The sequence below is a fragment of the Drosophila miranda genome (assembly GCF_003369915.1).
Source record: "Drosophila miranda strain MSH22 chromosome Y unlocalized genomic scaffold, D.miranda_PacBio2.1 Contig_Y1_pilon, whole genome shotgun sequence".
Taxonomy (NCBI): domain Eukaryota; kingdom Metazoa; phylum Arthropoda; class Insecta; order Diptera; family Drosophilidae; genus Drosophila; species Drosophila miranda.
In genome coordinates this window covers 28,138,449-28,154,753 of record NW_022881603.1, presented here as the reverse complement: position 1 = coordinate 28,154,753, position 16,305 = coordinate 28,138,449, and the positions used below count along the sequence as shown (strand labels likewise).

At 45.3% G+C, this 16,305-nt stretch overlaps 3 protein-coding genes and 1 pseudogene across 4 annotated transcripts; 1 reads left to right on the top strand and 3 right to left on the bottom strand.

Annotated features, from left to right (window-relative positions):
• Positions 1-3,860: 3,860 nt before the first annotated feature.
• On the top strand, positions 3,861-5,100 carry LOC117190542 (protein TEX261-like). 2 transcript variants are annotated; one of them, XM_033395601.1, is made up of 3 exons: positions 3,861-3,993; positions 4,059-4,602; positions 4,661-5,100. In XM_033395601.1, exons 2-3 carry the CDS (start codon positions 4,231-4,233, stop codon positions 4,880-4,882), a joined length of 594 nt encoding a protein of 197 aa, XP_033251492.1. In that variant the 5' UTR covers positions 3,861-3,993; positions 4,059-4,230; the 3' UTR covers positions 4,883-5,100. The 2 variants fall into 2 exon arrangements, with proteins under 2 accessions (XP_033251492.1, XP_033251493.1); XM_033395602.1 differs by having other exon boundaries at positions 3,861-4,602.
• LOC117190541 (ribose-5-phosphate isomerase-like) lies at positions 4,999-5,960 on the bottom strand. Its single transcript, XM_033395600.1, has one exon. The coding sequence runs from the start codon at positions 5,917-5,919 to the stop codon at positions 5,092-5,094; it is 828 nt and encodes a 275-aa protein (XP_033251491.1). The 5' UTR covers positions 5,920-5,960; the 3' UTR covers positions 4,999-5,091.
• Positions 5,961-6,247: 287 nt separating this feature from the next.
• On the bottom strand, positions 6,248-7,443 carry LOC117190543. The gene is made up of 2 exons (XM_033395603.1): positions 7,144-7,443; positions 6,248-7,090 (listed from the first exon to the last, which is right to left on the bottom strand). Exon 2 carries the CDS (start codon positions 6,805-6,807, stop codon positions 6,295-6,297), a length of 513 nt encoding a protein of 170 aa, XP_033251494.1. The 5' UTR covers positions 6,808-7,090; positions 7,144-7,443; the 3' UTR covers positions 6,248-6,294.
• Positions 7,444-11,095: 3,652 nt separating this feature from the next.
• On the bottom strand, positions 11,096-11,725 carry LOC117190539 (annotated as a pseudogene).
• Between the last annotated feature and the right edge of the window lie 4,580 nt (positions 11,726-16,305).

The window sequence follows — 16,305 nt, the reverse complement described above, 5'->3', positions numbered from 1 at the left end:
AGTGGCGCCACCTGGTCCTGGAGAGTGAGAGTTCCGCGCGCTCTCCGGAGCCGTTATGAGAGAGGATTTCCGATCTCATCCCATAACGGAGTCCCGAAGCCAACTCACCCATACCCCAAAGAAAAGAGAGCCGCCAGCAGCCCGAATCAGGCCATGCCCTTGAACCTAGTTCAAGGGCGATAGAAGAGAGAGCGATGGGGATCAGCGGCCCGGGAGCATTAAACAGAGCAGCTAAGCCAAGAGGGGGTTCAGAGAAAGAAATTCCCGCAACGGAGGAGCATGCGCGCCGGACATAGTGATCTAGTGATTTTTTTTAGTAGTAGTGGCCATCAGCCGATAAAAGATAAATAAATCTGTGATTCCAGGGGATCAAGATCAGTGAAACACCAGGAACTTTAGAGCTGACCAGCGGGACGGAAAGTAGACCCAAAAAGCACAAGAGTGAGTCCGCTCCAAAGGGGGAGTAAAGAAACCCCAAATTTATTCTTTTTGTTGGCAAATCCATAGGGCATAGGCCACAGCTCCGCCATCCTGGCTTGGTTTTGCTGGTCTCGAAGAAACTATCCTGGCCACGTAGTGCGGGTCCCTCGCCCATTTAGGGAGAGAAAACGAGGGGAAACGTTGTGAGTTGCTGCGGACACCGCAACTCTACATTTATACCCGATACTAAGTCAGTATGGCTCTCCTCCGGCAGACGCCGCTAATATTGAACGACACGACAAAGAGTGCGTGCGAGAGAGACTGAAAATCAGTCTGATCGTGACGTCGGGCGCTGCGTAGCCACTGCAAATTGATTTCTTGCTTTTGGCTACAAAAATGATCCGATCTGATCCAGATTCAGCAATCTGATAGATATAGTCATTATCTATGATTCTGCGTTTTTAGGTTTCTCGAATGTGCAATATTGTGGATGCAACAGATTTTCGTCCTTTGTGGGGGCGGAAGGGGGTGGGGTGAAATTCTGAGATATACGTTTTATAGTGAGATCTAACAGAAGTGCGGATACCAAATTTGGTTACTCTAGCGTTAATAGTCTCTGAGATTTGTGGATGCCCCAGATTTTCGTCCTTTGCGGGGGCGGAAAGGAGTGTGGCGAAATTTGGACATAAAACGGTCAAGGTCTGATATCACAGGAGTGTGGATACCAAATTTGGTTGCTCTAGCTCTTATGGGTTCTGAGATCCTTGAACTCATATTTTGCAATTGGAAAAACCGACCATGAAACCTGTGTGTTAGAGAGAGACAGAGCGAGAAAGAATGAAATTGTTTTCTTGATTCTGGCTATAATAATTATACGATCTGGTTCAGATTTTGCACTCTAGAAGATATAGTCATCCTCTATGATTCTGCGTTTTCAGTTTTCTCGTATCTTTGAATTTGAGAATGCCACAGATTTTCGCTCTTTGTGGGGGCGAAAGTGGGCGGGGCAAAGTTTTGAAATATTCTTGTAGCAGTGACATATCACAGAAGTCTGGATCCAAAACATCGTTGCTCTAGCTCTTATAGTCTTTGAGCACTAGGCGCTGAAGGGGACGGACAGACGGACGGACGGACAAACGGACGGACGGACAGACGGACAGACAGACATGGCTCAATCGACTCGGCTATTGATGCTGATCAAGAATATATATACTTTATGGGGTCGGAAACGATTCCTTCTGGACGTTCACACATCCACTATTACCACAAATCTAATATACCCCAATACTCATTTTGAGTATCGGGTTTAAAAAATCATCAATCAACATATTTACTCCCATTATTTATTTTTGTTAAACGTCTCCATTTATATGTATATGTTAATCCCCTAATTTAAGTCCGCCCATATTATATCTATATGTAACTTATTTATATTTATTATTATACCCGATACTCAAAATGAGTATTGGGGTATATTAGATTTGTGGTAAAAGTGGATGTGTGTAACGTCCAGAAGGAATCGTTTCCGACCCCATAAAGTATATATATTCTTGATCAGCATCAATAGCCGAGTCGATTGAGCCCTGTCTGTCTGTCCGTCTGTCCGTCCGTCCGTCCGTCCGTCCGTCCGTCCGTCTCCTTCAGCGCCTAGTGCTCAAAGACTATAAGAGCTAGAGCAACGATGTTTTGGATCCAGACTTCTGTGATATGTCACTGCTACAAAAATATTTCAAAACTTCGCCCCGCCCACTTCCGCCCCCACAAAGGACGAAAATCTGTGGCATCCACATTTTTAAAGATACGATAAAACCAAAAACCAAACGCAAGGCCATGGCCAGGAACTCCTGATACTCGCCGAGGCTGGTGAGGAAGCGCATGATCAGTTTTTGGCTGGCATCGGCCGTTGGCGGGTGCAGCGGTATGTACATCCGCTTGTAGTAGCGCGACTTGTAGAAAGCATCGCGGCTGTTCTCGAAGAGAATCGACATGTTGGAGGCATCGCCATGGTTTGAACTCGCAATGCCGCTTCCGTTGTGCTGTGGCGACTGCGGAGCCGACGCTCCGTTGCCGCAGGCCATCCAACAGAGCAGTCCACCAGAGGCGCTGCTGTCGGCTGAATAGTTTAGCGCCGATGGGTGGTCCGCTGAGGCGCTTTTGCTTATGGCTAGAAGCATGTGCAGGCGCTCGATCATCTTGGGTACCAGGCGAATGTTCTGATCGCGATAGTTGATCGCAGTGTCGCTGACCTCCATGGCCTCGGCAAGAAGTCCGGTGGCATAGCTCTGGAGCGGCTCGATGCAGTCGTCCGCCCAGCTGTAGATGCGATTGATGGTGCCATCGTCGTTGGCTGTCTGGAAGACGGCAGTTGTCTCCAGACCTGGCATAATCTCCAGGATGAGGCGGCACGCCAGGATGTTCAGCTCCAGGGAGCTGCGACTGATGGTCTGGCGACTGAAGTAGTTCTCGCGCAGATAGTCGTTTAGCAACTGTATGGGTACAAAACACGATTTAATTCGAAGCCAAATAATGGTTGACAGCTCTTCTCACCTTCCCCATGAACACATCTTTGCGGAAGAGCAACTTGAGGAGCAGCCCATACTGGCAGCTGGGATCGGCGCGATATGGATGCCTCGAGTCCAAGGGATCCGGATCCTTGCGCATGTAGGCGTCCTTTTCGCGCTCAAAAATCTCCGCCAGACTACAATTGGTTCATTAATTAGCCAATCAATTTATCATTATGAATCATCACTTCTCGCCTTACCTCTTCAGAGTGGGCACGGGATCGTAGCCACTTTGAGTCTGCTGCTGCTCCCAGCGGTCGATGATTTGCGTCAGCTCTTTCTTGGTGGACGAGCGCCTATCGGCGGCTGTGTCTTCTTCTTGATTGCCAAAGGCATCGTCGGCGGCGGGGCTGCTGTCGCTCTCGTTTTCCTCAGCGGCTTCCGCATCACCACCGCTCATGGCATCCTCCTCTGCTCCTGCCTCTTCTGCGGCTGCCTCATCATCATTATCATCGTCGCTTTCTTATGCAATTTCCACAGCTTGGGCCATCGCTATGATGGCCTCTCTCTCTGGTTCCGCATCAACGTCCTCCTGCGCCGCCCCGGCCAGCGCCTCGTTACCGTTTTCACCGCCCTCTGACATTGTCAAAGTGGACAAAAAGTGAAAATACGTTTAACGCGCACCAACAGATTCACAGCAGTCTCACGGTTAGTAAATAATTTAGTCAACTTGCGAAAATAAATCGTGCGGCATACCACGCGCTCGAACCGATATATCGATGACTTGAGCAATCGATGCTGAAACCATGCAGCCCTGGTCGATAGGTGGGGAAACAATGAAGCCGGGTCGGGTCTGATTTTTGCTATTTTTTCGAATGTTTTTTTTTTTGTTGACACTTCGCATTTCCCTTATGGCTGTACGACACTAGACTTTGATAAATTTGCTGCGAAGAGAGTAGAAAAACCCATAATTAGAGTGCGTAGCCTCTATTTGAGGCTATTTGAGGCATTATTTTTGACAATATTATGCTTTCCAGCCAGCAAAACGGAACAACTGGATCGCCAACTGAACGTATGTATATATACATATGTATGGTTTTTGCAGCTAGTCAGTTCCCAAAGTCTAATCTCACATAGCTATTAACATTAAACCAAAAGCTGCTGCCACATCGCAGCCGTCTGGCAGCCTGGTTTGATTTGTGACGACCGACCAGATCGAGAGAAAAACAAAATCCTATTGTTTTGTTTTGGCGGTGCCATCGGCTTTATATTCATTTGTCAAATCAAAGTATGAAGTGCAGTTTATGTAATGGGTTTCCTGTACATTCTGGGATGGATATCCCTTGGTATCCAGATCACGTTCCTTACTCTGTCCATAGTGGCTGGACTTTACTATTTGGCGGAACTCGCGGAAGAGTACACGACACAGGCACGGCGGTGCATTCTGTTCATGATCAGCTTCACAGTCTTTGTGTACATCATGCTGATGATTTTCGAGGAGTTCCCCTGGAGCATGCTGCTGTGCGGCTTTGTGGCGCAGGGCTTCCACCTATCGATAATGGGGGGTTTTCCATTCATACGCCTGCTGTCTGTGCCCTTCCTGGGCTCCCTCGTCATGCTGGTGGTCAATCATTTCCTAGCATTTCAGTATTTCACCACCGTCTATCTGCTTTTCACTCAGGTGAGTGCCTTGGGGAGTTGGACTGAATTAAACGACTGATCACAATTATTGCTTTTAGGTGCTTGCCTACTTCACCGTCTGCATGTGGATCGTGCCCTTCGCCCTGTTCGTCTCGCTCAGTGCCAACGACAGCGTCCTGCCCACGGTGAATAAGCAGAGCAGGCGGAGCCCGGACGTGGTCAGCAATTACTTCTCGCGGAACAAGAAGCAGGGGCTGCTCTCCCTTTTCAACTATATGAAGGAGCAGCTGCTCCCAGCGCGGAGCAAGAAGGGGTTTTAGATCTTACATATTCAGAGATGTGTGCAAATAGGAATGCGAATGATCTAGTATCTAGAGTAGTTCCTTTGATTATTTATTTTTTTTACCTATAATCCAGACAAGCGAGCAAGTATACATACGTAGATAAATGCAAGATGCACATTCCTTTATTAATGGCCAACATTTAATTTTAAACGAATCCCTGTGAAAATAGAAATATAGTACGAGATTTACTTGGACTGAGCCTTAACACTGCCATCGACCATGCCGAAGTAGCACTTGTGGGCCATGTCAACGAAGAGTCCCGTCTCCAAGACGCCTGGGATCATGGTGATGGCGCGATTCACTTCATCCCAGTTGTACTCCCGCTTGCCAACGAACTTCCAGTCGAGCAGAAAATTGCCATTATCGGTTATAATGGGTCCAGCCTTTACCTTTGCCATGCGCAGTACGACCTCGCCACCAAACATGGCCTCGATCTGCAGCTTTATGGGAACTTGGGCCATGGGCGCAACCTCAATTGGAACGCCCTTGCACCATTGCTCGCCCAGATGCAACGATTTCTTCGTGTAGTCGGCCACCACAATGAACTTTTTGGCGCAGGAGGCAACAACCTTCTCCTGCAGCAGGCAGCCACCGCCGCCTTTGATCAATACCATATTCGAGTCCACCTCGTCGGCCCCGTCGATGGCCACATCGATGATGGGATTGCGATCCACCGAGCCCAAGTTGAGATTGTAGTCCAAGATCAGATGCTGGGCCTGGTAGGACGAGGGCACACAGATCAGGTCCGTCAGCTCGCCATCCTTCCATACACGCTCTGCAATGCGCTGAACCGCGTACACGACCGTCGAGCCGCTTCCAATCCCTAAAATTTTTGTGTCCTCCTTCACCCACTCGTCCACGGCCGTGCGTGCGGCCTTCTTTTTGGCCTCGTCCAATGAAATCTCGTCGCCCATGTTCCTTGTCTGTGCACCCAATAAAAGCTGCTGCGCGTTCAAAAGATGTTGATTGAAATGTGGTTGCGATAAACCCCGACGAAGTAAACCCAATAACATGTGGTGATGTTAGTGGTTTAAAAACTTCAATGTCAAATGTCGTGGGACGATATACCGATGAAACAACGAACTTAGCCTACTCAAGCCCTCGTTTTTTAAACAGAACGACAACTTGAGTTAAGCCGCGGAAAATAATACTAATACTAATAATTACTCTTGTAGGTCCATCTTATCCTTCATCTTTAGATAAAAATTACCACGACTATCTTTCACCCAAACTTTGCTAAAATTCTTCAAGGCATCATTTTCGTGGAGGGTATTTTAGTACCCACTGGTGGACAATGGGTTAAGCGTCTGTTATGCGCTTCACAGAAATGTTAGCTGTTCTTTTTTGAAATTAGGCGCGATTTTTATTGTCATATATTAATTTTCAAGTTAATAACTATCATCTTGGATTGTTGAGAGAGATACTTCCCTGAGATACTGCGAGTAATCATAGGTAACAACCTTGGGGGCAAAGAAGCCTCCGGAACCAGGACGACTCTTGTAAAAGATTCCTAGGCCGGCCAGAGGAACAGCCGGATGGGGCACAACCTCCTGCACATCAATGAAGGGCAAAGTGTTCTGGGACGCGTCTTTCACCTTGCTGGAGCTGAAAAAGTTCATATACTGATTCGATGTGGACAGCGGCAACGAGGGCAGATCTGCGGCAGTGGGCACATCAGCCTCTTTGACGATCAGCACTTGACGTGGCTTTTCGATGGTTTTCTCCGAGTTGCTGTTGTTCAACCAGACGCTGTTGCGCTTCGGTTCCACCAGCCGTCCAGTGGGGAAGTGGAAATAGCTGAACCGCACCTCCAGGTTGAGATGCTTGTGCCAGACGCGAAAGCGGGCCCCAGTCACCACAAGGGAGCGGTTCGAGCCGGAAGTTATCTCGTCCAGGTCCATGGCGCGGCTGTCGACGGTGAGAGTCTTTGACCAGATTCAGCTTGTGCTGTAGCTGGGATTGCTGGTGGAGCTCCTGGATCAAGGTTTCGATGGTCAGGGCAGTGCGAAGAGATTCCATTTGCTCCAAATTACGGATGTGGTCATCCACCGCCTCGATGCGGTTCATCAGTTGGCGCTGCTTGCCATGGGTGCCGGTGACCTTATCTTCTAGAGACTCTACCACATCACAGCCATCAATAGGATGGCAAACACCAAAAATATCTTGAGTCGCATCGTATATTCGCTGTAGAAGTGTTGAAGTTAAATGAAAATGAAGTTCTTCAGATTTCCGCTTACTCAGCCGTCGAAAATGTTTATGCAGTCAAGAAAAAAGAAATCTTTCGTTCAGCAGAAAAGCGAATTGGATTTGTCCGCGATCGCGACTGTAGTTTCGGCTTTGAATACAATTATTATACATATGTATTTGAAAACTGCAAATCTGCACATATGTAATATACATATGTATGTACATATTATCGCTGTCGGAAGAGCGCCATGCTCAGTATTGCTTTTCATGTATGAGTTAATCCCTCTCTCACACGAGTACCGCAATGTGTCGTTCGCTCTGGCTTTCTCTGCGCTCAGAAAAGACAAGCGCTGGAAGGCAGCGTTGCCAATTTAGCTTATTTAAGGCTAGATCTAGCTTATTTGAAAGCGGAACGCTTGAAAAATTATGAAAATGCTTATAGCTTTAAATCTAGCCTTTTTTAATTTCACTTTGCTTATTTTTTCCTTTTTATATCCTACATGTATTTTTTGGTATTTTTTAAGACAAATCGAACAAAAAGTATATTTGTAGTACATATTTTGGTGTACCATGGTATTTTAGAATTTATTTATGGTTTATTTTCGTTGAAAAGTTTCGGTCTATACAGAAACTTGGTTGGTGATCGTGAAATGTGTAAATGTGTAAAACATGCCAAAAACAGTTTACAAACAAAACTTTCATCGACAAGCATCGATTTCCTCAAAAATAAAATAATACCGCCTGATGCAAAGATTGATGTCTTGAAAGATGACTTGGATGAATTTGCTGTGTCTTCATTATATATGGGATATTTATTTGAAAAGGAAATTAAAGAGAAAAATTATAATAATGAAGTTAACGAAATCAGAGAGATGTGCAAGGATTTTATAAAGGAGCTAATTATCCAACTCAGAGAAAGGTAAGCTTCAATTGGATTTGATATTAAAAATAAATAATAATCTGATGCTTAATTTCAGACTTCCAGATAATTTTGAGACATTAGAAAAACTTAGAAAATTATAAAACACAAAAACATTAGAAAGTTTTTGCAGCAGAAAATGTACTCAAACATAATAAAAATCATAATGATCTCATTTCTGTTGGACAGAATTTCGCTGCCGTTGCAAGAGAAGTTCTTGTACCGAAAAGTAAAAACGCAACCATTCATATGTAAGGTTTATTTGTGACCAATAAATGCTCTGCTCGCAGGCAGATAGAGACCGAACGAAAGGGAGAACAAAAAGGGAGATAAGAGTACGTCGCTTCGTTACGTCTCTCACTCATACATACGTCTACATACTCATATGTCTGTCAATACATGCGTGCATTGCTAGAGATGGTCATTCTTCAACAATTTCCATATTGGAACACTTTAACTATAAGAATATAGATGGAATTCTTGCCCAATATGGCAAAATTCAATTAGTCGCTTGGCAAAGTACAGATGACACGATACAATTTTGGTCAGAAGTACTGACTTATAAAGATGCTGGCAAAAACAAGCCTTTTGAAGAAATCGCTTTATTTGCCATTGGCATTTTAAGTCTACCGTGGTCAAATGCTGCTATTGAACGTGTATTCAGTCAAATGAATATTGTTAAGACCAAGCTAAGGAACAAAATGACCGTTAAATCCTTAAATTCAATATTAAATATAAGGTTTGTTTTAGAAATATTTAATTGTTTCATGAATATGACTAAAATTCTTTTGAATTTTACAGATATGGATCGCCCCGTCATGGAAAATGTTGTCACAACTATCAATTACCGGAGAAATATTTAAATTTAATACGTTCCAGCGATAAATATACCGATTCAAGCAATAGCGAATTGGATGAAATAATAACACAATTATAAATGTATATATCTATGTGTTGTTTTATTTTAGCCTATTTTTTAGCCTGTTTTTTACAATTTTTAGCTTGTTCTAGCTTGTATTTTTGTAAAATCTAGCTTATTTTGGCGCTCAAAATCTGGCAACACTGCTGGAAGGAGATGGCAAACGATTGCGTTCTGCACTCTGTCATTGTTATTGTTTTAGCTGACAGAAAAGGAAGATGAGAAATACAACGATACACTGAAAAAAATATTTTTAACATAACAGAATGATGCGAGAGGATGAGAGGTCACATGAGAGGGTACACAAATAGTTCGTAATATATGGTAGATACATATGTATATTGGAATATCGTTAGCATAGGAATGAACGGGCACGGGCAGGATCCGTTCCACTTTACATGGCCTGTTATCCAACATTGTAGCTAACATTCTCTTTGCAGCGATGTTTCAGCACTAAATGGTTTCCTGGGTGCACTCGTGCGATTCCATTAACAATGGGAATAGCAACAATACAAAACTATTTTTAAAGTTAAGCGCTGGCCACGATAAAGGCAGAAAATGGCAGCAAAAGGAATTGAAAGCATTTAGTTGTGACTTACTGCGGTACGGCGACGACGATGACCGAACGAAAGCCATAAAGGGGAATCCCCACAAAAGGCTGCTAGCCCCGTTGTTGCATTCTGGCTTATGTACGAGTGTGTCTGTATGTGTGTATGCCCGGAATATTTGAGGAAATTTAATACTTTTAGTGCACAAAGCAAAGCTGTTGGCATTGCCATTGCGATAAAGCTGAAAAGTAGCAGAGCACAATTACAAAGGTGATTGCAATTTCTCTCTTTCGAGTTTGGAGAAAAACGGAGAAGAGTTATCCCTGAGTGGGTGCAGCGAGGAAGAGGGAGAAAGAAAAGAATTTGTGTTAATGGATTTCACTTTTTAAGAAATAAATTACTATCTGAGGTCTGCAAAGAAGCCAGTGGCTAGCAAGAGGAAGAACCACCGCAAACAGATTTCCATCCAGCTTGCAAGATTTGATGGGATTTTGATTCATTAGCAAAGGAGCAGACCACATAGTCGGAAAGGAATCGAAAGATCTGCTTATGCACCTGCGTCTTCCACCATTACTTCGGTGGAAGTGGAACTCTACTATATTTCGGCAAGTGTTCGTAGTTGCCCAAAGTAAACAGCAATTAAGCGAAACAAAAGCCCGACCGACAGCAAACAGTAATGAATACTCGTATATCAGGGGGAAAAACAGCAAATGCAAATTGTTAATTAAAGAAATGGCATTGATATGCGCCCAATGTGGCATGTTCCGGGCCAACACCTCAACAGCCCACAGTCCTCGGCTGTGCCCCACAATTACGTGCTGAAAAAACAAAAATTTGGCAAAAACTAAGGGGCAAATGGACATGCGACCCAGATGCAGCCCCACTGACATCCATTATGGCAGCCCCGCAGCAACTCAAATGGGGGACAGGGCTGGACAGGCACTCGCTGCTTCTTTTGTGAGAATTATGATTCTCTGGGCTGATGATGACAATGTCGGGAACTGCAACGAACGACTTTCCAATGGGTGCGATTTATAATTTGATTAGCGCATCGCTGAATGCACACGAAAACGAGGGAGCGGCCCTCGTATAATGCCGTCGAATCGCGCTCAAAAGTCAGCCGAGTGCACTCAGCGCGGGATGGAGACGAGAGCGGAAATCGGCACAGAATCTGAATCGGGCACCATTCTCGTCCTTATCCCTCATCTACTTAGAGGCCCAATGCAAAATGGAGCGGGCCATCACTCTCCGTTGGCTGACAATGACAAATGATGATGGAGCAGAGGACCAGAGGACATGCCTCGCTCTTTGGATAAAAAGTTCTCTCGCTTTTGGCTTTCCGGCCAAGTGGCGCTTTTATTGAGCCTAGGCCTTGTAGGCCCCTGATTATCAGTTGTGTTTTGTCCAACGAAGCGAGCATGCCAGAAAAAAACAGACAAATATATATGGGAAACTGCGAAAAAAGCCATTCACAAATCTCCACCGTTCTAAAGGGTTTTACCCGACCACAGGCACAGACACAAAGGCGGCCAAATTTGCCTGCCATTCATTAAACAATGAACAACAAATCTGAGCTGGGAGCCGTGGAGCCTGCCTCCACATAGATAGATTAATGGCCGCAAACAAAGCCGACGAAATCAATTTATTATACGGCCGACAGTTGACCGCAGGAAAAACTGAGAACCCGAAACAAAAGCGGAAGGCTTGCGGGGAACATAACGAGCAAAATTAATTTAATTCTCCAGCAGGGAGGGTTCTCGGAAAGATTAGACTTAGAAATTTGGTATCCTTGGAGGGGAAATCTGCAGAGCAAGCCTATAGCTTAACCTTGCGCAATCCATCGGGAGTGCAGCAGTTGTAAGTGTCATTGATACGACTCAGTCCCAGGCGAGACAGTTCCTCTTGCTCCCACTCGTACTCCTGGTCGAACAGCTCCTGCATTCGCTGGCGTCGCGTCTTGACGATCAACTGCACGGCTCATGGGCTCCAGGCTCATGGGCTTTACCAGATCATTGATGATGGGATTGTTCGAGGAGATTAGCGACGAGTCGCGGCTGTTGAGCAGCGAAAGACTGTGCACGGAGGTAAGCGACGGATAAGTTGCCCAAATGGTTAATCCCCTTAAGTCACTTACAAATCAGCAGGCATCTTTGTATTCCGGATTTTAGCTGGCACTGGAACACGTTTACTCAATATCGAATCGATGAAATACTGTTGTACCCTGTCAGACAATCTTCTCTAAGCCTTCTTGAAGGGTTTTTTTTCCAAGTCTGCCAATCAATAAACCACTATCCAACAAATGGTGTAGAGGACTGACACCGAACACTCTAGTGAAGGTCCATCAGATGAGCTACTTAAGAGGAACAGCCACAGGATGGGGATAAGTGAATAAGCAGGTAAGATATAAGTGAGTCCAGGCCATAGAGAAATGTTAATGAAGAATGAAACGATACTAATAAACATCTACCCAGAAGTTGGGCTACAGGAGCTAAAAGCCAGGCACAGCCTCAGTACCCGCTCTAGTAATCCCGAGAGTGGGGCGCACAAGGAGAAGATTGGAAAACGAAATCGTTGCTGGGCCATTTTTGGCCCCGGCTACACTGAGACACTATCAAAGTCATGTTCGATGGGGGGAACAGTCAGGTGTGTAATTGCAATCCGAATTGGTCAAGTGTAACAATGTGAAGACGCCTCGCCTGGCCACACTCGGACTCGGAGGGGGGGTTGGGGCGGTGCCACACGCCAGTTACCGTCTCACACCTGCTGCCATCCGGGGGAATCAATTTGATCCTTGAACTTATGCAGCCAGCAAACTGAAACTTGGCATCGCAATGCCTTTGAGGGGGGGCATTGCAGCCGTTTTGGGGAACAAAATCAGATTGCAAATTGCAACTGAAAATGTCACGTGCATCGACACATTTTTTGGAGGCAACTGTGTCTCCCTGTCTCCCTGTGTTCCTTTGTCCCTCTTCCAAAGCCGGGCCAGACCGAGCGGAGACCGAGCGGAGATGTCGTGACATTTGGTTTAGCACAACGCCTGTTTGGGCCCGACATGAAGAAAGGTTATTGCAATAGTCTCCGCCAAAGCAATCAATGGACGCCAGACATGAACTCCCGGGGTGCATGTGTTGGAGCGGATAGCACGGTAAGCACGAATATCACGGAGGGGCAGGACGAACACGGGCATGGGCACCTGCTCTCTTTGCTGCTGCTGCTGCTGCTTCTGCTCTTGCTGTTGGTACACTCTTCGCACTGGGTGGCAGGCCCCATTCATTATGTTGACCACGCTGTCGCATTTTGCTACGTGACATTTTGCTAACTGCCCAGAAAATGGAGCGAATGCCGCTGCCGCACTTGGACCATTGTCATGGCATAGTCCACTACAGCTGCGACTGCGGCTGCTCGTCAGGGACGGCAATGTCTCGATTACACAGCGGTCTGTCAATCCATCGTTCACTATGGAAGTTGTTTGCAACAGCGATATATGATCTATTTTCTATAGGTTATTTCGATGTTTCTATAAGAGGGAGGTCCCTTCCTCCATCATCTAATGGGTGCAATGGGCTTGGACTTGACTCAGAATCGTCTGTCCTTTTGGGTAGGTAAGTGTTCTCGTTCCCCGGTGATGTGTGCTGCTGAAATTTATCCAATTTCATTGCCATTACAATATATAAAGTTATGGCAATGTCTCTCCAGAGAATGGCGAATCACAGGCGGAACAGTGCAGAATCCGAGCGAATAAGTTGCTCGGGATTTGTATCGGAATTGCAGTGGAGTCCGTTTCAAATTGCAAGTAAATAAAGCGTCTGGCAGACAGCAGAAACACCTCCCACGCCAGAGTTGAGTTATGGACGTGCTGGGAGCAGGAACCGAAGCGTACACAACACCCGGAACATGCTGGAGGCGGGAAGGGAAGGACCTTGGCAGAGGGATCTCTGGCATGGCGATGCGAGGCGGGGCAAAGTAAATGTGCAAGCATTTATTTATGTGGCCTGCTGTGGTGCACTTCAAAGCGCTGCAATTGCCCTGATTCGGGACAATAGTACAAGTCCCGTTGTACAGGACAACAGGAGGACATCCAGTACAAATGACACTGGTAGTTTGGATCCCCGCAAAGAGTTTGTTGTGAGACTTTCAGTTTGCTTTACAAATTCTAATTTCAAATTGTTCGGAAAACACACAGAATGGCACTTTATCCATCTGCTCTTGAAGTTGCAAAGAAATGTGTGGCAAACACTTTGGGCATTGGAGAAAACTGGCTAAAAGCTCAATTTTATGGTAAACTTTCGGGTCAAGTGAACACCAAACAATGGACACGAAATGTATACTTAATAAGTACTCCCTACCCCACCAATCTATAAATTTATCAATCGAATTGCTGTTGAATCAAGCCGAAACTTTATCCACCTGGTGGCTGGACCTGCAGGAGCCCGACACACCCGAACACGCATTTCAATTTTAATGAGCACTCGACAGAGGGAGAGAGAGAGGTCCTGCTCCTTTTTGGCCTAACTTTAATTAACAACAAAAATTAACCAAAACGAGAGCTAAACCTGATGAAAAACCTTAATTTGTGGACAACGAGAGCGGAGCAACAAAAGAGATGACATAAAAAGACACATGAGACCAGAAGCGCAATTCGTATGGCAGTGGGCTTCCAAGGAGCGCACAAAAAGTCGCTACCATGTAGTTTCACTTACATTTTTGGTCTTTTGGTCCTTTTCCCCATGCTGCATGCGCGTGCGTGTGTGTGTGTGTGTGTGGCACGTCCCTGCCCATCAACAAGGGGTTTTTTATACCCGATACTCAAAATGAGTATTGGGGTATATTAGATTTGTGGTGAAAATGGATGTGTGTAACGTCCAGAAGGAATCGTTTCCGACCCCATGAAGTATATATATGCTTGATCAGCATCAATAGCCGAGTCGATTGAGCCCTGTCTGTCAGTGCCTAGTGTTCAAAGACTATAAGAGCTAGAGCAACGATGTTTTGGATCCAGACTTCTGTGATATGTCACTGCTACAAAAATATTTCAAAACTTCGCCCCGCCCACTTCCGCCCCCACAAAAGACGAAAATCTGTGGCATCCACAATTTTAAAGATATGAGAAAACAAAAAACGTAGAATTGTAGAGAATGGCCATAACTTTAAGACTGCGGAATCTGAATTGGATCGTATTATTATTATAGCCAGAATCAAGGAAACAATTTAATTTTTTCTCGCCCTGTCTCTCTCTAACACACACGTAGCATAGGCGGCTTTGCTTAGAGTAAAACATTAGCGCCTAGATCTCAGAGACTACAAAAGCTAGAGCAACCAAATTTGGTATCCACACTCCTAATATATCGGACCGAGACGAGTTTGTTTCAAAATTTCGCCACACCCCCTTCCGCCCCCGCAAAGGACGAAAATCTGGGGATATTCAAAAATCTCAGAGACTATTAAGGCTAGAGTAACCAAATTTGGTATCCGCACTCCTGTTAGATCTTACTATAAAAAGTGTATCTCAAAATTTCGCCCCACCCCCTTCCGCCCACACAAAAGACGAAAATCTGTTGCATCCACAATATTGCACATTCGAGAAAACTAAAAACGCAGAATCATAGATAATGACCATATCTATCAGATTGCTGAATCTGGATCAGATCAGATCATTTTTATAGCCAATAGGAACAAATCAATTTGCAGTGGCTACGCAGCGCCCGTCGTCACGCTCAGACTGATTTTCTGTCTCTCTCGCACGCACTCTTTGTCGTGTCGTTTAATATTAGCGGCGTCTGCCGGAGGAGAGCCATACTGACTTAGTATCGGGTATAACCGTAGAGTTGCGGTGTCCGCAGCAACTCACAACGTTCCCCCTCGTTTAAATTTGAATTCTATATTCTTATGAAATGAAAGAGAACGAGAGGAAATTCTCATAGACATTCATTCTGTGTGATCATCTTTTATCAAATCGCAAGATGTTCTGTCTCTTCTTCGCTCTTCAGCTTTTATCGAGCATTGTTACGAACCTTTGTTTTCTTCGGGGCAAGGCCGGCTAGCCAGTCATCCCAGGGCAGGGTACTTCCCAAGCCCTCAGGTCGCACAATATACCAACTAATTGGACATCTCGAACAAATTGAAACAACAAAAGTAACCGACAAAAAAAAACTGCAAACGGACTCTACTCGACAAACAACATTACAGTAACTTCCTTCAACACAGACGTGGACCAGGTCGAGGTGGCTGTGTTTTTACCCCTGACGTACCCACCCTACCTGAGATCTGAATAACAACGTTTTGGATCTCCCTGCCATGTGCAGCAGCCTTACCCTCCCGTTGCTGTGGCTCCTCTTCCCCCCATATGAAACGCTTAGCAATTCATTTTTATACCCGATATTAGATTTGTGGTAAAAGTGGATGTGTGTAACGTCCAGAAGGAATCGTTTCCGACCCCATAAAGTATATATATGCTTGATCAGCATCAATAGCCAAGTCGATTGAGCCCTGTCTGTCTGTCCGTCCGTCCGTCTGTCCGTCTGTCCGTCCCCTTCAGCGCCTAGTGCTCAAAGACTATAAGAGCTAGAGCAACGTTGTTTTGGATCCAGACTTCTGTGATATGTCACTGCTGCAAAAATATTTCAAAACTTCGCCCCGCCCACTTCCGCCCCCACAAAGGACGAAAATCTGTGGCATCCACAATTTTAAAGATACGAGAAAACCAAAAACGCAGAATCGTAGAGAATGACCATATCTTTTAGACTGCAGAATTTGAATAAGATCGTTTTATTATTATAGCCAGCATCAAGAAAACAATTTCATTTTTTCTCGCCCTGTCTCTCTCTAA